The 26,368-nt window shown below is 35.5% G+C and overlaps 1 protein-coding gene across 1 annotated transcript in view; it reads right to left on the minus strand.

Annotated features, from left to right (window-relative positions):
* TENM3 (teneurin transmembrane protein 3) overlaps window positions 1-26,368 on the minus strand; it is a 437,141-nt gene that overhangs the window by 165,284 nt on the left and 245,489 nt on the right. Inside the window, exon 3 of the mRNA XM_045552462.1 lies at window positions 22,531-22,768. Within this exon, the coding sequence (XP_045408418.1) occupies window positions 22,531-22,768 (238 nt within the window). The remainder of the gene's footprint in view (window positions 1-22,530; window positions 22,769-26,368) is intronic.

The following is a 26,368-nucleotide window of genomic DNA, read 5'->3' on the forward strand; positions in this document are numbered from 1 at the left end:
ACATCTCTGTTTCAATTTCCAACATTTGAGATATCAGTACATGATGTGATTGGTGATCCTGGTAACGAACTCCTTCAAGAACTAGGCTTAAGTTGCTATAAAATCATTATTTTTCTTAGAGGAAAATGCAACTTTGAGACATTTTTGAAAACAAAGATTTAATATTCTAAGATATACTTTTCATCAATATTAGTGGAACTGAAAACCTTTTTACCTTGAAAGAGTTCCCGATTTATTTAGTACATAAGTTTACTTTTGTTGCTGCAAGAAAAAATAGAATTGTTTTGGCCACTGACTTTAAATCTCAGAAGTATTAAATACAGTTCCTCCTCCTCTGCCTAAATGACTACCCATATCAGAAGAGCATCAGATTAGGCCTTCGCGATATATGTACAAAATAAATAGAGAAAGGTTATATTTAATAAAATATGGAAAGAAGAGCCAAATGCATTGTAAGTTTAAATCGTTGGTCTTCAATATTTTCAGATGGCTTTCTAGTATGTAAGAAAGAATCAGTAAAGATTGTTTAAGGTGACATATTTTGAAACTGTTTACAAAGGGTGTCATCTGTCAGAGGACTAATTCCTTCAGGTAAAATCAGGCCTCAAAATATATATGTAAGAACCTCTTAGAGGTTCCTTTAGCAGGAAAGGTCTATGTCAGCATATTTTCCAAGGCAGAGAACATGTGGTACAACTCTGTTAGTTTTGGGGTTCAGACAGGATACCTTCTTTCCAAAGGCAACGACGTCTCTCCCATTGCAATGTATAAAGCACTGACAAAGCGCATATTGTGATTAATATATATCTTTAAGCCCAGGACTTCTTTTAATCTATCTGAAGGTCCAGCACATACTTACTTTATGTTTAGAACTCTACAAACATTTAATGAACAGATAAACGAACATTGAAATTCAGCGATATGAAAACTATACAAGGACTTTCCATATAAAAAAATTACCTTATCACCTAATTCTGTATAAAGCACACATTTCTGTATGTCATTAGTCTCCCTCCCCATCCCGTGACTCTCTGCCAAGTCATACAGCTTTGGGAATATGCTTCTCACGTAAAAAAAAAAATCCTGCAAAAATTACTGTAAAAAACATATGGTTTTGACCTGGCATCCACATGAGGTTTGCAGAGTAAAGGCAGAAATTTTCTTTACTTCTCAGACCATATTTGGGAATGAAAAAAGTGAACCTGTGCAAATATTCCCCATTGTATCCGGCAATAAAGCAGCAGCAGCAGCTTCTTTTAAACACAGAGCACACCTTTTGTTCTGATGTTGCTAATGATGCCCTGCGTGGAGCCTGCCTCCAGTTCCTCAGCTATTTGTGCCACTGTTTTCACTCCACCGATGGACTGGAGAGGCACACTGGAAGAACGACTATCAGAGACTGAGATGAGGAAAATCAATTTCAAAGCCCCAAAGACAGCTGGGGCCGAAGGTCACTGAACACTAACAGTTGCTTTGTGGCTCTGGAATCTTGAGGGGGATTCTATTTAACAACAACAACAAGACAAGAACGGTGGAACTGCACTGCATCATTAACTTGTAATGCTGTGTAGCAGCTAAAACATAAATGCAAGGATAATTCTATATTAGGCACAATTAATAGTTGCTCTTTAGTCTTTTTAAGTTGAATGACGTGTTGCTTTGTTGATCTGCCTTCAGACCAACCTTTTCATTTCAGCTTCTGCCTCTGCTCTAGCTTATATATTTTTTAACCAATTCTGTAACGTGTATTGCTATGGGTCGTGTGCACATTTTATATTAGCAAAGACAAAGGCTGAATTTCCCCATCTTTTTTGCTGCCCCCATTCCTGCCTTCTTGGTCATTGCTTCGCGACTCTGTCCTGTAGATCTAACTGGCACAACTTTGGGTAATTTTTCATTCCTCTTCTTTCCTGCCTGCTTCCCCTTCCCTCATCCCCGGTGCTCAGCTTGTCAGAGAATCGGGCATTCGTTCCTTCAAGGCATTTCTTTCTTTTTTCTTTTTCTTTTCTGCTAGAGTGGAGAAGTTCTTCTGCGTTATTTTACCCCAACTTCCTCCTTTTAATCTATTTGGCGCAGACAGAGAAGAGGCAAAAGTAACATTTTCATCTCTATTCTCAAATGAAATGTCATGTTTTAAATATTGAACCTGCACAGTATACAGAATTACCTCTGTACGTCCATCATAACTTCTGTCTACTCATCTACTCCTATTCCAGGCCACTTAAAATTGCTTCTTATAATGTGTTTTTCCTTTTTCACTCCATCTCTTACCCAAAGTATGCTTTGTTCCTAAGAGGCTCTGCACTTTTGATTGATTTTTAAAGTAATAACCACAAAATTTACCATCATAAGATTTTTAGTAGCAAAATAATCAGATTTTTTTGAGTAAATTTAAATGCGCCTTTCTATATTATAATCATGTATAATATCAGTGTCTTAGTGCTCATTAAAAAGATCCTAACAAAATTAAATGTTATAATAATTAAATTATAAGCTTATAAGAGTCACTAGGAAAAAAATGGGTTAATACTAGTGTTTTGTTTGGGGGATTAATATAATCATGTTACCTCTAATATCAAATACATGGTTTAATAAGTTGACAATTATAGGGACCCAAAAGAAAAGCATCCCAGGAAAATATGTTGTAGCATTATTCAAAGTGGTTTGAGTCATTTCCTCAATGGAAGATTAGGACAGAAAATAAAAGTCAAAAAGAAAACATGTAACTACTGAATGAAAATTTAATTAGATTAACTTCATAAGTGGTTATCCTTCAAAGAAAACTGTTTTCTTCAATGTTTTATACACCATTAAAAACCTTTTTAGAGATTAACAAAGCAAATGATTAGAATAAAGAGAGTGTAGTATTAATAGTGTTCTGCTTCTGTCGCTGAGGCACTGTTGAAACCTTTGTGACATACAGACATCTAAAAAATATTTCTACTGTTTAATAATATCTATTACATCTTAAAGGGAGAAAGGGACCACCAGACAGGAAATGCTGACGCTTTCTTCCTCTTCTTATATTCTTTGTTGAACAAAGAGAGTAACTTACATTAAACTAAATGTGAAGTGTTGAAATAAAATGTCTCGAAGTTCTGCTTTCTACTGACATATGTAGACAAATCAATAAAAAGTTACTTTGAATATAGATTGCTTTCTTTAAATTAGATGCTCTGATTTGAAAGACGGTGTGCCAATGAAAAGAAAGATTGGCTATATTTGGGCAAATCTGCAACCTTTTCCATATCTGAAGTTCTCACTTATGAGCTAAGGAAATTTTAAGGTACAGGTTCCTTTTCCTTCTGGCAAAATATAACTTTCTGGATTTAAGAGGCTTATTAAAGGTCTCACAAGATTTCCTCAACATCAAACGACTTTTCCAAAATGACATTTTCAGATCTAAAGCAAATGAATCCCACACTTGTGGATTAAATTTACCTGGAAATATATGAAGGCTAAAATTAACTACTGAGTTCAAAATAGTTTTAGTCACTTGATGATGCCAAGACAATGGACGGTTTGCCTAGAGTTCATTTTAAGATAAGATACTTTAAAAAATTGTTAAAATATATAACATTTAATTGTTATTGTGCGCTGCCTTCCATATTGTCTATTATCACTCCATTACTCATAGTCCGTAATTAAGCGTATATTTACTAAATGCCGCAGAGAGTAAATTAGGACAAAATCTTTGTCAGTATGTATTAGAAACAATGTACCTGAAAGATATTAACTATTACCCGAGCATTTGAAACACTTAAAACCTGTGCTTATCACAGTCTTTAGAATTTTCACTATCAAATTCTGAATTTTCAGTTCAAAACCAGCTAGATTATCTGTTAAATGTATATTTAGCAATGTGTTTATAACTAATTAAAAAGCTGAAAAAGCAGTTTATCTCAATGAAGTGCTTTAGATAATGAGGAAAGGAAATTCACAATTTCTGGCACCTATTAAACAGAAAACTAAAGAAAGCAAGCCTGTATAGAAAATTATCCATTCTTATTCAAGCCTGGGTTCCTGTTTGTTTTCCTTACCTTTTGGGAACTGATTCTCAAAAGATATCCAGAGATATCCAGTATAATTACTTACTGTGCTCAAAGCCTAGCTATTTGGAAAGAAATCTCTAGCAGCTGAAGATGCTGGCCCTCAGCTCTGTAAGATTCCTGAAGAGATTGCAGAGGCTGCTGTGTGTGTTCAGGGAGAAGCCCACCCACACGAGCATCTGCATAAGCCTGAAAACGGTATTCTGCAGCTACCTATCTTTCACATGGAAACGCTTCAGCCAGACTGATAGGGAATCACAGGTTTTGGTAGGGTGTGTCAAACTTATGTTGTGAGCAGTGGGTTTCAAGCTTTAGCTTACACAAGAATCTCCTGGAGGGCTTGTTAAAACACAGTAGGTCTGGGGTAAAACCCCAGCAACTGATGTTTTTGATCTGGGAACCACACTTTGAGAACCACTGCAGTAAGATATTAGCATATTAGTTTCTTGGCTCAAGTTTAACTTGAAGACTCCCATCAAGATGGTATTAACAAATCAGAAAATCAATTCAAAAAACTCCTGCTTTTAGAAAGTCACTGCTGGTAGTCCATTTAGAACAAATGGAATTTGAACAATACAAGGCTCTATCCATCTGACTTGAGTCAAATGGCTTAAACAGTTTTCATTGCTTAATGTCATCTCATTCTTAATTTTTCACTTTCAACATCCCCCTTTTCTTACTCTTCCCTTTCAATTTTACCCGTTAATTAAGCTTTCCCTAATGGGTTCCTTCATCCTTTCTAGTGTCACTGCGACTTTTTTTTAAGTATCTACGGTGTTTATTGGCTTTTATCTCCAAATGAGACACCACCATCTATTCTCTTTTGGTTATTCTTTGTGTCCTATAGTATCTATAATTCCATTTGCTTATAAAACATTCATCAGCACAGCATCGTATTTCATGAGTACCTCCATTAGGGGGTTCTCTTTCCTTCTCTCTTTGAACTCAATACTTGGATTTCTGAGCCATGTATAAGTCTAGCTAATAATTCACCTTGGGCATTTATAGCTTCCCAAAATGTTTCACTACTTTCTTCATACAGATAATGCTATCTCTCTACTCTTAACCTTTCTGGCTGGGGTAGTTTTTATATATTCATTTTTCCTCTAAAAATTTTGTTTCATTTATTACCTCTATTCAAATTTTTATAAAAAGGAAAGAGCTACCTCTAATTATTCTCTTTACTAACAGAGACTCTTCTGGAAAACTCAATTCTAAATATTTTAAGTGTACTGTGTATGCACACACACACACAAATAATCTCCTTTCCCTTTACATATCTGCCATTTTGAGAAGAAAAAAAGAAATAAATTTTTTTTTTCCTGCATAACATGCCTTCTCCCTAACTTTTCTCCTTTGAAACTGCTGAGGACAAAATAGTGACAATGAAGGTGATGTTCCTTGCACTGGCCTCAGTAGAGGCACCACCACAGCTCAACAGAGGTTGTAGCGGGGATAGCTTCTATCTACAAAACAACATGATTGGGGAAAAAAAAACACAAAACTCTCTTACTAAGGTTCAGAGGGAGCAGAATATCAGCATAATTGAAAAAAGTACCCCATACTGAATTCTTATTATTATATTAATATTTAAAGAGAAAATGTTTTCTTTCATCTTTTAGAAATTATTTTAAAACATGCTTTTGAGGGTGGGTGTAAGCAGGAGAACCTAAAAAGTACTTAACTAGTATAAGGAAAGTAAAAAGTATTGGTAGGAGTAGTTTTAATTAGCCTATTTAATGATCACTGCAGCAGAAGTGTACTTGACGACAGCTATCACTAAGAATAAAAATGCACAAATGGGATCTAAAAACTAAAAGGCTTGTCTCAACGCTTGATTAAAAAAGTGAAACAGCTAAGATAGAATAAAACATACCTATAGTGAGTCAGTAACTAACTAAAATTCAACATTTTTCTCTTTGTATTTTGATAACTTAATCCATTAATTTTTTAAAAGGGTAATTCTAGAAAAGGTGCATGTGTGCGTGTGTGTGTATGTAAATTTTCTAAGAATTGGACAGAACTTGTTCAAGATGGATTGATTATTTTGTTTCTAATATAAAGGTATTATCATAGATATAATTATAAATGTTTTACAGTAAGATACTATGCAATTACAAAAAGAAAACATTTTAGACTCCTACTACAGTGCCTCTTCTTTTATTATCACCTAAGATTAATTCTGGTGTGCATCTTTAAGAAAAGTATTTTAAATAAGAAAATTAAACATGCCCCAAGTAAACAATCAACATGAGAATGTAAATTATATATTTTGATGTGAAAACAAAAGAACAAATATGTAAGGATTCTAGCTGTGGCACAGGGACTTAGTGAGACTGATAAAGTACTTCTTCATGCTGATAGCATGTTGTGGCCTCAAATCTATTACACTTTTGAATTGATGTGCTATTATCTCTGGAAAACTTTCACACTAGGAGGTGATCTCAGCAAGAAAATTGTCTTAAATGAAAAGCTTATAAACAAGATACATGTCGCTGCTGCTACCTGAATTAATATGAGCTATTAGTAATTCCACAAAAAGATGGTTTGAGACAAAAACTATTTTTAATTTTTACATAAAAATTTTCAATGTCACTATGTTAGTAATTATACATTTTAGCAATTGGCTCTGTATCAATTTGTAATTATACTGAATATGAAAACATATTCATGGTCAATACATTATGTGTTAACTAATCGCTGAAAACTGGGAGATAAAATTCTAGAGAGTGTTAGGTGATTGGAGCATATTTTTGTGAGTTCTTTACTATCTTCCACATATTTTCACAGTTTTAAGAAATAGGGGGTTATGTAAGATTTAAGTATAACCACAGTCGCATAAAATGTATAGGGCTACAATAAGAAGCAAAATATTTGTATTATGATTTATTTTAACTTAGGTCTATAATTAAGCACCAAAACCACGTTACAGATTTTGTTTGGGAATGTTAAGAACAATATACAATATATTAAATATGCAGATTTTTTTTACTAATATTACGTAAGCTAAAATAGCTTAACAGTCTTTGTTTCACATTTTAGTTATTTTAATGGAGTAGCCATTAAAGTATGTATCAAGTGTATGAATATATTAGATATTTTCTTACATATTTTAATATATTAATTATATCTACTGTTGGCAGTTATTACATATTAAGTATGTTAAAATAAAAATGGAAATGAAAAAGAACATCTTGAAATTCCTATGTGTTTTTTGGACAAGACTTCATCTATTTAATTATTAAGTCACTTAATTATTGATGCCCATCTATGCTTAAAATTGTTCAGCAGGATTCCTTCTATAAATCTGAGAAGGAAGTGTGAGCTAAATAAAGGTTTTCAGGTCCATGTAAGTTTATGAAGAATGAAAGAACTTCTGGCACCCTAGTCAATCGTCAATCTGATGTGTACGTACGTGCCAGTGAACAAGAAGTAGATAACAAAACAAACAGAAAACAATCCAACAGTGAAAAGGGGCTTCAATAAAGCTTATTGAACATCTATTTACCATGTGCCAAGAAAATGTTGTTGAATTTAAACTTCATACAATTCCCACAGAATGTGTGTTGTGTGTTTGTGTGGGTGTGTACTATAAAATCTACTTTTTTAAGATGAGGAAATTGAGATTGAATGAACTTATCAAAGGTCATACACGGGCAAAGCCAGGTCTTTTTGGCCACAAAACTTACACAGTGTCTATATGACGTACCTTAACTCATATACAAAACAACGCTAGTGAGATAAGAAAAAGTATTCAAACTCCTATTTATCTATATATCAAACTTGTATATTTATGTCTTATCTAAAAAATAAGAAAGATACTAAGTTTTTATAATATTTAATACACTGACAATAGTGGAACCTATATTCAGACCTTTTGTCGGCAAGTCTCTAATGTCTCTGAGTATCCTGAGAGAAGCGTAAGTGTTCCAGCAAGTAGAGAGGTTGACAGTGACGTCCTCACCTTTTAGTTTTTGCTGAAACTGTGTGTGGGCTTACTTAAATACAAGATTCTTCACAATATTTTGGGATGAGCTGTGGTGTGATCTTGAAAATATTTTTCAATTACAAAAATGTTAGCCAGATATCTCATGGCAAAGTACCCAAAGAGTTACATACCTTAAAAATGAGTAAAATAAACAAAAAGGAGAAGGGTTCAACTTTGCTGATCTTTTCTGTGATGAGAAGTGATGTCAGTAGCTACCAAGAATATATTTTTGAAAAAATTAATATAATCTGTCCCTTCAAGGTAAAGGTAGTGTTCAAGAAGGAGAAAGAAAGAGTAAGAAAGAGTAAGACAGTATTGCTTCTCTAAAGAAACTATTAGTTTCTTTAGAGAGAGAGAATATTTTGAAAACTTACATTTGGACATAGTCTCATCAATATATAATTCCGTTACAAAAAACAATGTATGTTATCTGTAACAATTTTTAATTTTCTAAACTTTTTAAAAGCGGTGGGTACTGGGAGATCTTTGTGATGCCAGATCCCGGACATTCCGAGTACGCTGCCTTGCAGAGAGGGACAGAGATGACAAGAGTGCTGTCTTTCCTCCATCCAGACTCTTTTCTTCCCCTTCCCCACCCTGCTGAGAGAGACTATCGAGCCAGGGCTCTCAGGAGCTGCTACTTCCCCTCTGTCGGACTATATACCACACTGAGGCTTACACAGAGAGAGGGGCTCAAACCTCTCCTCTTAAAGACCTGCAACGGACTAAGGCATGCTCAGACTGTGAGCTCCCAGCTCACCGGGCCTCCCTCGTGCTGCTTGTCTGTCTGGATGCTCCATCAGAGCAGGGGACACCCTGATGCAGAGGGACATCAAACCTGCTTGAGCACCACATAGGCAACTATGGACTAGTACACTTTTCCCTGGCCTGGTCAGGGACTGATCTTCAGGGCCCCAGGGATGGCCCCACAGGCCAGATCCCGTACCCCCAGGACTCAATTGTGTTGGTTGGAGGCACAGAAGGGAGATTTGTGAACTAATCTTTGGAGGTGAGGGAGCCTGCATGGGCAGAACTTAAAAGAGAGTGCAGTGTGGGTCCCAGCCATGGCATATTCATGGAGCACCCTTTGCCCCACAGGAAGTCTGGGCTCTCAGCCCAGGGTGGGATCCTGGACAGTGAAGCTCCCAGCCCACGGCACCATTGTAGGGGAGCTAAGCTAGTTTAAACACGTGCCTGCTGGCATATCCAAGAGGGAGCAGGAGAGGGGGGAGAAGGGTGAAATCTGTTCCTGATAGCCAGATAGTGAATCTCAGATGGCCCCCACCTACACAAGCAGAATTTCTAACTGGGTGGGGCCACTCCAGCCCATCCCTGGTGGTGTTCCCCAGAAGCTGGGAGCAGACATTTGCAAAAACAGCTACCTTAACAGCTTTTGTGGAGCTCGAAGGCAAGCTCATCCAACCTAGCCCTGCCCAGCCTCACTCCCCTCTGCCAACCTCTGCTGTGGCGGAGAAGGACTCACCTGGAAGTTCCATGGCCCCACCTACCACCTGGGACATTCCAGTGCTTCTCTTGAGGGGCTACAGCCAGTTGCAGGTCCCAAAGACAACACTGCAGCTTGTTCCTTCTGGCAAGCACTAATCTACTGTCAGGGAGGTCAATTTGCTGGGACTTTTACAGCATTTACTGACTCAGTTATAAAAGGTGTGGTTGATTCTTAGCCACAAGCTTGACCTACTGTCTCAGAGATTAAACTGGGCATGCAAATACAATCCACACTGTTAAAAAAACCACACAGCTGGGGAAAGAGAAAGGATTCCAAAGATCTCCATTCTCCCACATCAGAGAGTGACAGGGAATCTGCCCATGCACATAGCTTACCACTGCTACAGCCTACAAACCACTAGCAACTGAGGAAACCGCCACACAAAGGATATCTATAACCAAGGCGTCCATTCAGAACCTAAATCACCATCAAAGCACCCACAAGCAAAGCCAAGGTTCTTACCAAACATATGCTACAGACACTCTTTTACAAGTACTAAGAAGGAATCAGCAAAAGAACTGTGGAAGTATGAAAAATCATGGCACAAGGACATCCCTCAAAAGGGAACACCAGCTCTCTAGCAATGGATACTAACCAAAATGAAAATAATGAAATGACAGATAAAGATTCAAAATATGGATTGTAAGGAAGTTAAACAAAATCCAAGAGAAAATGGAAAACAAACTCAAAGAAAACAAAAAAACAATTCAGGAAATGAATGAAAAATTCACTGAAGAAATCAACATATTAACAAAAACCAAATAGAACTTCTGGAAATGAAAAATTCACTTAAGGAAATACAAAAAACAGTAGAAAGTTTTGAGAATAGACTATATCTCACCATCAAATTGGTTTCACTGATCATCACCTAAGAGCACATATAGGAATAACATTAATTGGGTGTCGGGCAGATGCTGGGGAGGGAGGGGATGGGTGTTTACATACATAATGAGTGTGATGCGCACTGTCTAGGGGATGGACAGGCTTGAAGCTCTGATTCAGGGGGTGGGAGGGGGAGCAAGGGCAATATATGTAACCTAAACTTTTATACCCCCATAATATGCTGAAACAAAAAAAAATGTGAAAAAAAGAATATACTAGGCAGCAAAAAGAATCTCAGAGCTTGAAGACAACTCTGTCAAATTAAATCAGTCTATCAAAAATAAACAACAGAATATAAAAGGAATGAATAAAGCCTATAAGAAATATGGAATTATGTAAAATGGCCAAGCATAAGAATCACCCGCATCCCTGAGGGTGAAGAAGAAAATGCACAAGGGCTGGAAAATCTATTTGAGGGAATAATTGAGGTAATCTTCCCTGGTCTTACTGGAGATTTAGACATCCAGGTACAAGAAGCTCAATGAACACCCTGGGAAATTCATTACAAAGAGGCAATCTCCAAGACACACAGTCATCAGACTGCCAAAGTCAACAAGAAGGAGGAACTCCTATGAGCCATGGGGCAAAAACATAAAATAACTTACAAAGGAAAATCCATCAGACTAACTGCAGACTTCTCAACTGAGACTTTACAATCCAGAAGGGATTGGGGCCCCATTCTCAGTTTTCTTACACAGAATAATGGCCAGCCTACAATTCTATATGTTGCAAAACTAAGTTTCTTATATGAGGAAGAAATAAAGACTTTCTCAGACAAGCAAACACTGAAGGAATTTTACAAGACCAGACCTGCCCTACAGGAAGTACTCAGAACTGCATTATACATGAATCAGCACAATGGGCACCCACCACTGTAAAATCACCCAAAAGATAAAGGTCAGGGCTGGTATATCACAATGGCTCAAGAGGTAAAACAAAGCAATAAAGTGCTATTCAACAGGACAAACAGATCCACCTCACTTATCAACCCTTTCAATAAATGTGAATGGCTTGAACTAAATGACAAAGGGGACACAAATTATCAAAATCTGTGGGATTAAGCAAAGGCAGTCATAAGAAAAAAATTTGTAGCCAAAAATGCCTACATCCAACAGACAGAAAGATTACAAATCAACAATTTCATGAATTGTCTCAATGAAGTGCAACAGAAAGAGCAAACCAATCCCAAACCCAGCAGAAGAAAAGAAATAACTTAAGGTTAGAGCAAAATAAATGAAATCAATAATACAAGAACTATACAGAAGATTAATGAAACAAGAAGTTAGTTCTTTGAAAGGGTGAACAAAATTGACAGGCCTCTTGCCAGATTAACCAGAAACACAGAAGAAAGGACCCTAATAAGCTCAATAAGAAATAAAAAAGGAGATATTACAACTGATACCATGGAAATACAAAATATTTCTATGCACATAAACTTGATAACATTGAGGGAATAGATGAATTCTTGGAAACACACAACCTTTCTAGGCTCAATCAGGAAGGAATAGAACACTTGAACAGACCAATGTCAAGTAATGAAACTGAAGCAGCAATAAAAAACCTCCCAACCAAAAAAAGGCCCAGATTAGATGGTTTCACAGCCGAATTTTACCAGACCTACAAAGAAGAATTGGTACCTGTACTGCAGAAATTATTTTATAACATAGAGAAGGAACAAATCCTCCCAAGCATTCTATTATGCCAATATCAGCCTTGATACCAAAGCCAGGATACAAGAAAAAAAGAAAAGTATAGACCAATATCCCTTAATGAATATCGATGCTATAAATTCTCAATAAATTACTAGCAAACCCAATTCAGCTGCATATAAAAAAATAAGCCACCACAATCAAGTGGGCTTCACCCCAGAGATACAAGGACAGTTCAACATATGCAAATCTATAAAGAGAAGCAAAAACAAAGACGATATGATCCTCTTAATAGATGCAAAAAAAGCTTTTCACAGAATTCAGCACCCTTTTATGATAAGAATTCTTAACAAAATAGGCTTAGATGAAAAACACCTCAATATTATAAAAGCCATATATGACAAACCCACAGCCAACTTCATACTGAACAGGGAAGATTGAAAGCATTCCTGCTTAAAACCGGAACCAGACAAGGTTGCACTGTCTCCACTTCTGTTCAACATAGTGCTGGAAGTCTTAGCCAGAGCAGTCAGATAAGAGAAGGAAATCAAGGGTATCCAAATGGGGAAAGAAGAAGTCAAACTATAGCTCTTTGGTGACGATATGATCTTATATCTAGAAAACCCCAAAGATTCAACCGTGAGGCTCCTGGAATTAATAAATAAATTCAGCAAAGTCTCAGGTTACAAAATCAATGTACACAAATCAGTAGCATTCCTATACATCAACAATAGTTAAGCTGAGAATCAAATCAAAGATTCAATACCTTTCATGATAGCAACAAAGAAAATAAATACCTAGGATTATATTTAACCAAGGAGGGGGAAGATCTCTACAGGGAGAAGTACAAAACACTGCAGAAGGAAATTGCAGAGGATGTAAACAAATGGAAAACATACTACAGTGATGGATCGGCAGAATCAACATTTTTAAAATGTCCATGCTACCAAAGGTGATTTAAAGATTCAATGCAATTCCCATTAAAATATGAATGTCATTTTTTTGGATATCTAGAAAATATAATTCTACACTTTGTATGGAAGCAGAAAACACCCCGAACAGTCAAAGCAAATGTAAGCAAAAAGAATAAATCAGGAGGCACCACTTTACCAGACTTCAATCTATACTACAAAGCTATAGTAACCAAAACAGCATGGTACTGACACAAGAACATAGACAAAGACCAATGGATCAGAACAGAGAACTCAGATATAAAACCATCCTCATATTGCCATCTGATCTTTGACAAAACAGACCGAAACATACAATGGGGAAAAGAATCCCTATTCAATAAATTGTGCTGGGAAAATTGGATAGCCACATGTAGAAGACTGAAACAGGATCTGCACCTCTCACAACTCACAAAAATTAATTCATTATGCATAACAGATTTTAACCTAAGACATGAAACTGTAAGAATTCTAGCAGAGTTTGGAAATTCTCTTCTCGATATCAGCCTAGGCCAAGAATTTATGAAGAAGACCTTGCAAAGGCAATCATGGCAACAACAAAAATAAATGTGACTTGATTAAATTAAAAAGCCTCTGCAAAGCTAAGGAAATCATCAACAGAGCAAATAGACAATCTCCACAATGGGAGAAAATATTCACAAGCTATATATCTGCTAAAGGGCTAATAACCAGGATCTACAAAGAACTCAAGCAAATCAGCAAGAAAACAACAAACAGCCCCATTAAAAACTGGGCAAAAGACACGAACAAGCTTTTCAAAAGAAGATAGACAAATGACCAATAAACATGTGAAAAAATGCTCAACATCACTAATCAGGGAAATGCAAATCAAAACCGCAATGAGATATCACCTTACCCCGGTTACAACGGCTTTTATTTAAAAGTCCAAAAACAACAGATGCTTGCCTGGATGCAGAGAGAAAGGCATGCTTATACACTGTTGGTGGGACTGCACATTAGTATAACCTCTGGAAAACAGTATGGTGATTTCTCAAAGAACCAAAAGTAGACCCACCATTTGATCCAGCAATCCCACTACTGAATATTTACCCAAAGAAAAAATAAATTATTTTATCAAAAAGACACCTGCACTCGAATGTTTATTGCAATACAATTCACAATTGCAAAGATATGTAATCAATCCAATTGCCCATCAATTCATGGGTTTAAGAACAAAATGTGGTACTATGGAATACTACTCAGCCATGAAGAAGGATGAATTAAGGCCTTTTGTAACAGTTTGGATGAAACTGGAGACCATTCTCCCAAATGAAGTATCTAAAGAATGGAAAACCAAACATCATATGTACTCACTGTACCTGGCTATCACTGTTAACTTTTTCTAAAACAAATCCTGTTTTTACAAATTTACTTCACAGTTTATCTCCTCTATGAAGTCACCTAAAGTAAATTAAGAATTTAGCGATCATTCTTACTATCAAAAAATCTCCAAAGCTGTAAAAGCTATCTACAATAATTGTTCACAAAAATTAATCAACATGTAAATTCTTGGGAGTTATCATTGCTTTCATCAAATCTTTATTGCCTTGGTAGTTGTCATTTACCTGTGCAATTACTGAATTAATTGTCTTTCTTTTAAACATATAGCATAAGAAAGGAATAAAGAAAAGCAAAGAAACTGAAGTGCCAGGTACTTTACATAAGACATTTCAATGAAATCTTCTAAAGTCTTTGTGAAGTATTACCAAACCCATTTTATGGAAACACAAGATAAAAATGCACATGTATCCTGCCCACAGTTACACAGACAGTATGATGTTGAGATTTTTAACCCAGATCTACCCTTCCCAAAACCAGTGCTTTTTCCAATACACCATAATCAGAAAGTAGCAATATTACATCAGTGCAGGATACAATGGGAACAAGATGATTTCTGGTAGTAGCATTTTAAGTGGTTCAGAATATGAGGTGAGATGCTAAGAAAGCATAAGGAGGGTCATAACAGAATCACAGGGGTTAGAAAATACAATTTATTAAGCTTAGTTAGTTAATTGCGTGTCCTAGAATTTAATCTTGTGGTATAAGAAGAAAAGGTTCTGAGAATGGTATAATAGAAGACGTGCTTTTGAAATTGATGGAGAAAGAAATAAAATAGGCAAAAGTATGTCAAGGGAAAGTGAAGAAATGCAGAAAAAGATAAGCAATTACCTTTGATGGTCTGTATTAATCGAGGATAAAACCAGGGGATGAAATTTCAGAGAAAAACACAGTTTTAAAATTGAACAAAAATTTATTCTAAGGAAAGATAAAATCAGCAAGTAGCAATCATGCTATGTAGAAGTAAAACATATATACATACATATATATGAATACACACACACATATCAAGTAAAGAGCACTGAGGTGTATTTTCACAGACAGTATTAGTGAAGGGTAAAAGGATTTTTAAAGAAGTCTAAAAACAGTTGCTGAGGAAGAGGAAGAGAGGTGCTTCAAAATGATGGGTCATATTCAGAAGAAGATCATGGTTAAATCATAATTTTTGACTATGTCAGGAGTAAAGGCATCAAGGACCTTTTACTGTGATCATGTTCAGAGAGCAGTGACTAGAAATGTGTTAGAATTAAGAATTTATTTCCCTAGGTACCACAAAAATTAAGGTTATCAGACATGAATATTTTATACAGATTACTGGCTACCTAAAACCTAAAATTACCAAAGTATATAGTATTTGCAACTTATTGAAATTATGCTTTCAAATATCATTTACAGCTTATAGCAAATAATTAGTGCATACTTTCTTGGTGTCTTAATTGCTATTAAAAAGAAACTGGTTCACTCCAATTAAACAAAATAACACTCCCACTCTATTGTACAGCACCTTCATAGTGCACAAAAGACTCCAAAGCTTTCAATACCTTAAATAAAGCTGGGGTCTCACTTGTGACTGATGTGAAGACAATGCATCTATCAAGGCTTTTATTGATTCCTTCCAAACATTTATTACTTTAGTTAATTAAATGTTTCAAGGATTTGAATAGTTGCCTTTCATTATTATTGGAGGATTTTTTTTTCTTCTCAAGAACAAAATTAACAGACTTGCGGTTCCTACCTACAAAAATTCACCTACTTTTTGTTAAGTGACAGGAATTGTGAGAATTAGCAAGAGATTTTATTCTGGTAAAATTAATCATGGTTTTATTTTATGCATTGCCTACCTAACACATAAAGATAAATTAGACATAAATATCCCAGGTAAGACAAGTGCTTTTCTTATTGTTTGGAGAGAAGAGAGAGCTACCCTGATGATAAAAGGTATTTGTTCAATTGTTAACCAATTAGACGCCCTTACCCTACACAATTGTTGTTATTATTATTTGGCTGATATTTTAAAAATATTTATGGAGCACCTATAATGTGCTAGGTGACACGTTATTTCATTTAATATTCACAACACTACTTTGAGTAGATAATATTATTGCATAGGAAACTGACCTCAGATTTAAATAATTTGTAGAGGATTACATAGATAGTTAAAATGGTTAGGTCTAGAATTAAAAACCAGATCTATCTGATTCCAAAGCATATGCTCTTCTCATGATGCCAAACTGTGTTTTGTAGCCCTACTGTATCTACTATATTTTAATTAGAATATATATCAGTATTGACTCCTGAGAATGACTTTCATCTTAAAGCTACTATCTGTCTACAGCCTACTTTCTCATTTTAATTATTGGTATGATGCCTACTAAACAACCAAGTTGAGGCTATAGCATTATAATTGGTTAACAATAATCCTTACATTTAAAAAATCCTATTTTTGTTTTCTTAGTAATCATCTTCGAATCTTTGTCTCAAACTTCCCTAGAATAAGGCCTCTACTTCTGCGTAAGAGAATGGTTTTGGAAACCCAGATTATAATGCTGCTGAAGACATGTGGATTTCATTCTTCAAGTAAATTCAGGACCAAATTTTACAATTGTTTTAAATTTTTATGAATATACATTATGTTTAAATCTAATATTTTTACATTTAAAAAATCAGATTTGAATAAAATTTCATTCAATATGCTGTCTTCAATATATGTTCCCTCTTAATTCTTTTGATAATGTGAGAAGAAAATAAAGACAAATATTTTACATATTAAGTTAGGAGTTACATATTTTGAAGGCCAACAGAAGCTTTTTCTGTGAAGGGGCTCAACAAAAGGTTAAATAGTGGCTACCAGTCTGGAGTCACACCTGTGTTCAACCAAAGGCTGCTTCTCTCCTTTGATTTCTTATTCTTATTCTTATACCTTAGGTATAAGACAACTGGGCTGAAAAATCAACTTTATTCTTGGGAATAAAACTTAGTGTAATAATCACATGTTCCTCTACAGCATCGGCTTATGCTGTAGTTCAGTGTCATTGTTCATACTGCCTCCCCTCACTCTCAAAGTGTCCTGGTTTTGATGATGAATTATATGGTCACTGTAGAGCTTAGGTACTGAATTAGGCCTACAGTGGTTTCCTCATTTATCCTCCTCTTGCTGAGACAAAGGTTTTTAAGCCACAATTGAATATAACACAACTGGAACTTAATACACCTTAAATGTAAACACTACCGAGCAAATTCTTGTATATCACATCTCCCACTTCCTGTTTCTTCCTATTATTCTTACAAATGCACCATATCCCTTTACAGGCCTTTTAAGAAATATTGTAAATTATTAAAGGTGCCATATTTCAAGAGACCAAGAATACAACTGATTTCTACTATTCATTAATATGTAATTGTAGCCGTGTTTACTTTTTTTTTTTTTAAATGGCAATGGTGAAACTTAAAAGATTAAGAATTTCTTAGCTTAGGCCAAGTGAAATATTGAAATTTGTGCTCAGTAACCTTAGCTTTTTCATGTTTGCACCTGTTTTCCATATTCTGTGATATTCTCCTTCCCCACAGGTACCCCTGGGTCTCCCCAAGCTATCTTTAACAAAAGGATATGGCTTCAGTCAGTCAATTTAAGTCAATGGGCTACCTTCCCAGGCATATTTTACTTTAAGCTCTATCTTTAATTATGGGGGATCTTACTACCTTGCTAATGGCAGTTGGTTATCAGTAAGAGTGTGTGTGTGTGTGTGTGTGTGTGTGTGTGTGTGTCTGTACAATTTTCCAACTGGGAAAGTTTTCCCCTGGTGCCATAGGACTACATTGTATACACTTATTAAGTGTACATAATGCCTACACTTTATTAAAGTCAAGGCTGATTGAGACCTGGTATTTGTATGATTGTCTTGCCTTTCCCTAGAACCATTTTAAAGTGAAGATAAAAGAAGGAAAAAAGGGTAATATCTTAGTTTAGTAAACAATACTTCTGTTTAGGTATTCTATTTTTTTAAAGGCGTAACAATTGATCTCACATTACAGCAGCCCACGATGTCTCAATATTTAAATAAAAAATGCACTAATAAAGAGGCAATTTAATATGCAATTTCATACATTAATAATTAGCAAAGCATTACTGAACTGCTAGGTACAAAGCTATGGGAACATAACTAATGAACTATCAAAGCCAAAGTAGACTTCATAATAAAACAAGACTTTAATAAATCTTTTATTAAATGGCTACAAATGAACCATTTTGTTAACATCTAATAGGTAACTACTAAGCTACTTAATTCGCATATATAAATGAGGAACTTGCAGGCAATTGACTTTACAATTGCTGAAGGTCAGGGCTTCTCAGTGAGAGTTCCCATACTACACTTTTAAGTGCTGCTGCTATACTGGGTCAATTCTAAGCTTTTCTTCAGCTGCTCTGTATTCTTGTAGCAGCTATTATTACACACTGAAGCAGCTGAAATACAAAATAAACAAAGGACAAGCTATAGGCTATCAAATGCTCTAAAACTGAATGATCCAAAGTACAAGAAATAGTGAGCTCAAATAAAAGGAATTTTCAGGAAAATTGTAAGCAAGTATTTGGTATTATATATAGGCACTGATTGTAAGTAATAGAAAATGATGAGATAATAAGGATATGCTTATAAACTACAAATGCTTATTTGGCTCTTGATGTGAATCTAGATCTGAAAGTCACAGGAGATTATAGAACAGAACTGCTCTATTTACTAAGTAGAAATGTACAGTCCACAACAATATTGATTGTCTGTAGCAGGAGCAAATGTTAAATTCATTAGAGAAAGGAAATAAATATTTTTATGGAAGCAAGAAACTGGTAAAAAAATGTTTTCTAATAAATCAAAATGAAAGCTATACTGAAACATACAGACAGGGTACAAAATCTTTTATACCTTTTCTACCAATTCACATAAAGTCTACAAATTATGGAGATTTTCACCGATTATTACAGGCCATTTTGTAACCAACTGTTATCAGTGTGTGCTGGAAAGAGAAAAGGGAGGAGACAGAAAAAAAAATCTAGATTCTTATTTATACATAACTTAATCTTATACTTTATAGCTTATAAGCTTATATGATAGTTTCAGAAAAATAAGAATTAGTAAAATGAGTATATATAAATTGAAATAATTGCCAAAGGTGAAACTATATACTAGATTTAAAAAATAGTTGAAGGCAGACACAAGTCTGGATAAAGTTGTTAATATAGCTGAAACTGAGCCTGAGAATCATACTCAATAGGGAACCTTAACTAAAAAAGGAAAAATCAATGATAAATAAGACTGGTTCTTCACCTCAAGAGTTCCAACCAAGTGAGACAATTAAAGAAACCACAGCAGTACTGTGTCAGTACAGTGTGAGATTTTCACATCGCTGCTTAGGTTGATTCACTGAGTACCTGCAAATTGATATACCATTTCTTTTGATTAGCAACACTATAATATGTGAACACTGGATAACAAGAAAATAATAAATCTGTACTACATATTAAGATGTGTTAGCATGATACACGATGTTTATATTCATTATTCTTTATATTTATCAGTGAGATCATATCCCCTGATTTTCTTCCTAGGTCAATTTATGAAACTATATAATGTAATCTCATTGATGGTTCATTAATGGTATTGCTTCGAAATGGAACAAAATCTCAGTAACTCCTCACACTGGGAGTGATTTCTCATATGGTCTGAATACAGAGAAACCAGCTATCATTTCACAGATGGCGACAGTGGATTTTCTTCTAACCAAGTACTTTCTTTCCTTAACCTCCCATCAATCAAAATTTGTTAGTGCAATATGAGGAACAACAAGGACACAGCTTATCTTTTTCAAAATTATTCCAAATTTCTTCACTATGAGATACAGCTTCAAGGAATGCTAGCTCTAGTGAGTTTTCAAGGCTTTTGTGCTACATAACATCACTAAAATCAAGCACATTTCTGCTGATTTAATGTGACATATTTCATAAATATTTGTCAAAACAATCCTTGTCAACTACAATGTAATTATCCATATTCAATTTGATGACTCAACTGGAAAATTACTTTTTTCCTAATAAAATTTTTCCAAATGACAATAGTGAATCAGTGTTGATTACTTGTTCAGTGTGTGCTAATTAATGATGCTGGGTAAATTTAGCTCTGTGTTAATAAAGTCAGAAAAAAATAAAACTGTATACATGACTCAGTCTTAAGTGAAGAGAAATCCGCTGTTTGCCTACTTTTCCTGTTCTTTCTCTTTCTAATTTCTCCCAGAAGAATGCTCAATAACATAAAATAAACAATAAAATTCAACTACTCTTGGCTGACACTACAGATAACAAGATAAGAGTTCTTTGGAACCTTGTTCTTAGGTCAAGAGTAAAAGAAAAGACAGAAAGATTTTTATTGTTGATGACGAACTGTGAGGACCTCCTGCCAGCTCATCCTCGGGGCAGAATTGGTTTAGATCATATATCCAATGGCAAGAAATAGCGATTTGTGCATTGTGAGACAGTGTCTTCATCCAGCAGTTCATTTCAATGCTGAAGTTAGCCAGAGGCTCTCCGGGGCAGGGCATGTGGGGAGACATTCTCTCAAGGGATCCAGAGTCCTCTATTTTCTGGCTTTTATATGCTGAGGATTCTTTTTCTCTGAGTCTAATGGACGCTTAGGGCAGGGAAGAAATACAGAAAAACAGAAATGATAGGGGAATCTTGCTGCAAAGCTGCCAATAGAAGACCAATACAGTAAGACACCGCTCAGCATGTGTGCAGATCATAATTTAAAGGAGACGCTGAGGGTTGAGGTTCTGTCTAAAGAAAGAAGGTGAAATTGTATGTACCAGAAGATACTTAAAAATGAAATGGATTAGCTCAAAATAGCTTTGACTGATCTATACTTTTTTTAAATGAGCAGATGACCACCTGTGAGCGAGGCTTTGCTAGACATAACTTAAGAACCTCACTGAAACACCAGTGTATATCCAGAGAAGGACCACGAAGCTGGGGAAGCCTCTGAAAAACCGAGAGAAGCCCGTGGGCCATAGTATAGATATGGGGGCAAAATTGTTCTGCATAGTTCCAGGTTACACCCAGAGGATGGACGTTTCAGGGATAGAGATTTCAGTTCATTGTAAGGAAGAATTTCCTAACAGAACTAAGAAGGAATGGAGCATCTTAGGAAACAATGCTGGAAGGAGTTTTAGAGAGTAGGTCCCATCTCCCTCATATTGTAAGAAACTAAAATATCCTGAACAAAGGTCATCTGACTAGTCCTTAAGTATTACACTTGGGACTCCACTATGCTTTTATGACATAATGGACAAAATATAGTCTCAGAAGGCACAGAAGTCTAGAACCAAGCAGATACTAGACATGTTCATTGAATGGGGCTGAGAATCACATTTTATAACTCCATCCTTTTCTGCACATGGCTGATAATTTGTAGATAAGAAAAAAAAAAAGTAGTAAGGAAAAGTTTCACTGAAGAAATTTTTTCTCATCTCCTGTAGGGAACAAAATGTGTGAAAAGAGTGGGCAAGCTCACTAACCCAGCAACTAAAAATGACCATCAACCTGGAACTGGTCTGAGAGAAGACAAAACAGAGTATATAAGTGTAGTAAACTTATTTTAGTGAGAAAAGGGTTGAACTGGTTTATTTTAAAATTTTAGATGTAGGCCGGGCGCGGTGGCTCACGCCTGTAATCCTAGCTCTGGGAGGCCGAGGCGGGTGGATCGCTCGAGGTCAGGAGTTCGACACCAGCCTGAGCAAGAGTGAGACCCCGTCTCTACCAAAAATAGAAAGAAATTATCTGGCCAACTAAAAATATATATACAAAAAAATTAGCCGGGCATGGTGGCACATGCCTGTAGTCCCAGCTACTCGGGAGGCTGAGGCAGTAGGATTGCTTAAGCCCGGGAGTCTGAGGTTGCTGTGAGCTAGGCTGATGCCACGGCACTCACTCTAGCCCGGGCAACAAAGTGAGACTCTGTCTCAAAAAAAAAAAAAATAAATAAAATTTTAGATGTTTTAAAAAACACGGTTTGTTGACTATAATAGAATATGCATTCCCTGTGCAGGTGCATCCTGTGGTCCTAATAACCAAATGGTTGAAAGCCTCCCATTTAGGAGTTACCTGCTTTCCAGTGGTACATTACTGCCAAGGACCCAGCTGTCCTGCAGCTGGACGGACTCGGGTGTGGTTTGCAGCTCGGCGGGCAAAGCAGCCGGCGGGGCCGGACTCTGGTTCCTTCTATTGGTCAGGGAGTTTCTGTTGAGAGAAGTGATGGATGGATGATGCTGTGCAGAGTGCTGCTTGTGGGAAGGTGGCAAAGGCTGCAGGGTGGACTGGCCTTGATTGTTTGCAGGTTGCTCTGAAAGAAAAAAGAGAAAACTCATTATATACATGTATGTGTATATACATATCTGTGTATACTACCAATTTCTTGGGAATCCACTGCAGAGGAATTAGAATTAAAACCTGCATATAAATCTATACTCTAATAAATTTGCATATTATTCTATTAAGCGGGTGTTCAGTGACATTCTCTAAGAGCAAGTTTACCCTTGATACACAAAGTTCTAATTAATATACAACAGATGGCAAAATTGCTTTTGGTTTTAATTTGTTTCAGATTTTTTTTTTCATCTGGTTTTATTAACACCTACAGAAAACAGCATCTGACAGCTCCCCTAATGTGCCTTTAGATTTCAGCTTTTTTTAACAAACCAACCCTGAAATTAAATGGGTAATTTCAGTAGAACACAAAGGTTTTCGAAATGCATATAATCCCTATAATTATTTAATGGAGTTTTTTTAAGCTTTATTTAACTGCAATAAATTATTACAAGCTAGTTGCTAAACAGCAGTAGACTACTCTAGTTTAGTGCATTTCAAATAAGGCAGATCTGCACTATGATCTACTAATAGATGCTAAGTATTCTTTAGCAGAAGGTCACTCTGTGAAGCAGATGTTGTTTCACGGATACTTAACAGACTGAATCACATCTGATTACAACGTCAGAAGACTCATATACTTAATGACCGTTACATCCATTAGAACACACACAGAACAGATTTTCCAATTTCACAGTATGCAGTATAACTACATTTTGGAGTAAGTCATAGGTGACCAGAGAGACGCATGCCCCTATGTCAGTGGTACAAATATTTTGTTTTAAATCAGAGTCATAAAGAATCCAGCAACTTCAAAATATCACCATGATTCTGTGTTGTAACTACTGAAAAATTCCCTAAAGCTAATAAGTCATAAGTTAAAATTTACAAATTAATGTAACATCTGAGACCTATTTTTCAATCTCATTACCTCACTTTGGACATGCTAGAATTTACGAAGGCTACATTTTACCAAACAGATAGATGACTCCTTAATTTAATGCTAAACTTTTTATGGTTCCACACACATAAGATGTCAATTTTTGACTAAATGCAGTTCAAAATGCAATATAATTTTAAAGTGATGTATTAAATCATGCTATTAATATAAATGCATGTATTAAAGGAGAATAGGAAACACAGGGACTATCTTTCATTTACAGTGTGAATGTAGTAGTGATTGTTAAGCCAAATAACACGGTAATTCTGGTTGCATGAAATGAATACAGAGTATATAATTGTTTGAAGGTATATTATCAAACCTCTTTACAGGGTACAATGATAAAAATAACTCCTCCCATAGTATATAACATCAGTAATTATGGCATGTTTCTAATGGTCTCTAATAATCCATATCATATAATTTAACAAGTAATAATTTCTCACTCTTGAAATTAGATAATACCTAAACATATAAAAATATTGCTACTTACTTGCAGCTTCTGATATAGAAAACTTCAAGAATAGAGGCTCTCTATTCTTTAACAGAAAAAGACTATTCTTTAATAGAAAACCTCTATTCTTAAAGTTCCCCATACTAGAAACTGCAGAAATCCTCCTTGGTTCAATGTGTCAGTGTTCATGAAAAATTATGAATGTCTAAATCTCAGTTAGATTGAAATAAGCTTTTGAAGAAATGGCAGGGTTAAAGTAGCACATATAGTAGTAATTGTGTTAGAAAAAAAGAAACTAACAGTTTAAAATTCATGAAAGATTTATTATTCAGGTATCATATAATTAATTAGCATTGTCTTCTGAGCATCTGTGCATATGATTAGAAAGAATCTCTATGGATGTCTTTAAGGGATACTGTAAGAAGCCACTTATAGCTTAACAGAGCAAATTGCAGTTATGTGGCCCTAGACTATGTTAGTATCAATGGAATGGAAACAAAGAGAGAAAAGACAGAAATAATTCAAAGGAAAAAGTAACAAGACTATACCTAAAAAGAAGTAGAGCGATGGGGTCAGATGATCCCATGTTTTTAAGGTTGGTACCATGAATGAATAGGATTACACTTTACATATATTATGTAGAAGAAATTATATATTAGATATTATATAATGTAGAGGCAAGAGCAGGATATTAGAAGTCAGAATACCAATTTTAAGTCTTGACTCTGTCAGGCATGATGAGAGTGAGCCTCAGTTTTCTCCTGTGTAATGTAAGAAATAGCATTGCCCCATCTAGGTCTTAGCACAAGGCTATGGATTCAGTGAAATCCACTCATCCATTCGTTCATTCATGCACTTAGCCATTCATCCCACATTTATCTAGATTCTATGTTCTAGGGATATGCTAAGTCAACAACAGGTGAAAACTGTGTAAATGGTAAAATAAAGCATTATGGACACAAAGATTTTTATTAAAAGTTAAATGATTTTAAGATCCATTATCATCACATTTTGACTGAATTTAATATTTTTATTCTGAAATCAAAACATAACCTATGGGAAAACCTTCCATTAAGGTTTCAAAAACGTGCTGCTGTGGCTTTCCCTAGATTCACTCTTTCATTTTGCAAGTATTTACTCAGGACTCATAATGTACAAGACACCACATGGAGATTCATGCTCTTTCCAGTGGTCTACACAGGCTAGCGCGGCAGTGTGCTCTGCCTGCTGGAACCTCTTGATTTGACGACACAATCAGGAGACCTACCAATAAAACGAATTTAGAAGATGAAAGCTAGGTTCAATCTAAAATTTGATGAAACAGAAAAAGTGTAGAGTCCGAGTGAGACAGTGTGGGTGGTCAGAAATTTAAATTCCGCAGCAGACCACAGACAGAAGCAAAATTCTGTCAGGGTCAATGCTACTTCTAGAGATTCGGGCTCACAGGACATACGGAGTAGCTGGAGTATCTATGTATCTATGCCAACTTATTCAAGATAGGATAAGTATTAAAGTACAACAAGATAACATAAAGTTAAACCCTGCCAGAAACAAAGCTAGAATAAAAGAAAAATAAAATTTGGAAAGATAAGATAAAGCCAGATTTAAGGTTACTGGACAAAATGCCTCCTGGATAGTTCTATACATTTTTAAAGACAGTTACAAATCTGGCTCTAAATAATCTAGTTGCCAACACAGAGGAAACATGACCAGTTGTATGATTTGGACTATTTTTAAGATCAAAATGTTTGCTTATGAAAACATAATTATTACTGGCACTGAAAATAGAGAGACAATTCTCTTTTTAAGTCTTCACATGAAGAACTGAATATCCAGAGAAATTTTTATGAACAAGGTTCAAAACTGACACAAGGAAAAAGAGAACAGTGTCTAGACTTGGACATGACAAAAGTGTTTAAGAATCTAATACAGGTGGGCAGATCTACGCAAGAACAACCAGAACAGCAACTGTAGTCGTTACTTTAATCCATTGACACAACCTTTACATAGACTTGAAAAAAAGTTTCGAATATAACGACTTTGGGTTATAGACGGGACAGTCGGACCTCACATAGTCACCAGATTTAAAAAACGCTCCTGCAACATAGCTCAGAACATGTCATTTTACTTCTGGAAAACTCCAAATGGCTTCCTAGTACCTATCAAACATAAACTCTAAAGGT

Source organism: Lemur catta, chromosome 5 (genome assembly GCF_020740605.2).
Source record: "Lemur catta isolate mLemCat1 chromosome 5, mLemCat1.pri, whole genome shotgun sequence".
Lineage (NCBI taxonomy): Eukaryota > Metazoa > Chordata > Mammalia > Primates > Lemuridae > Lemur > Lemur catta.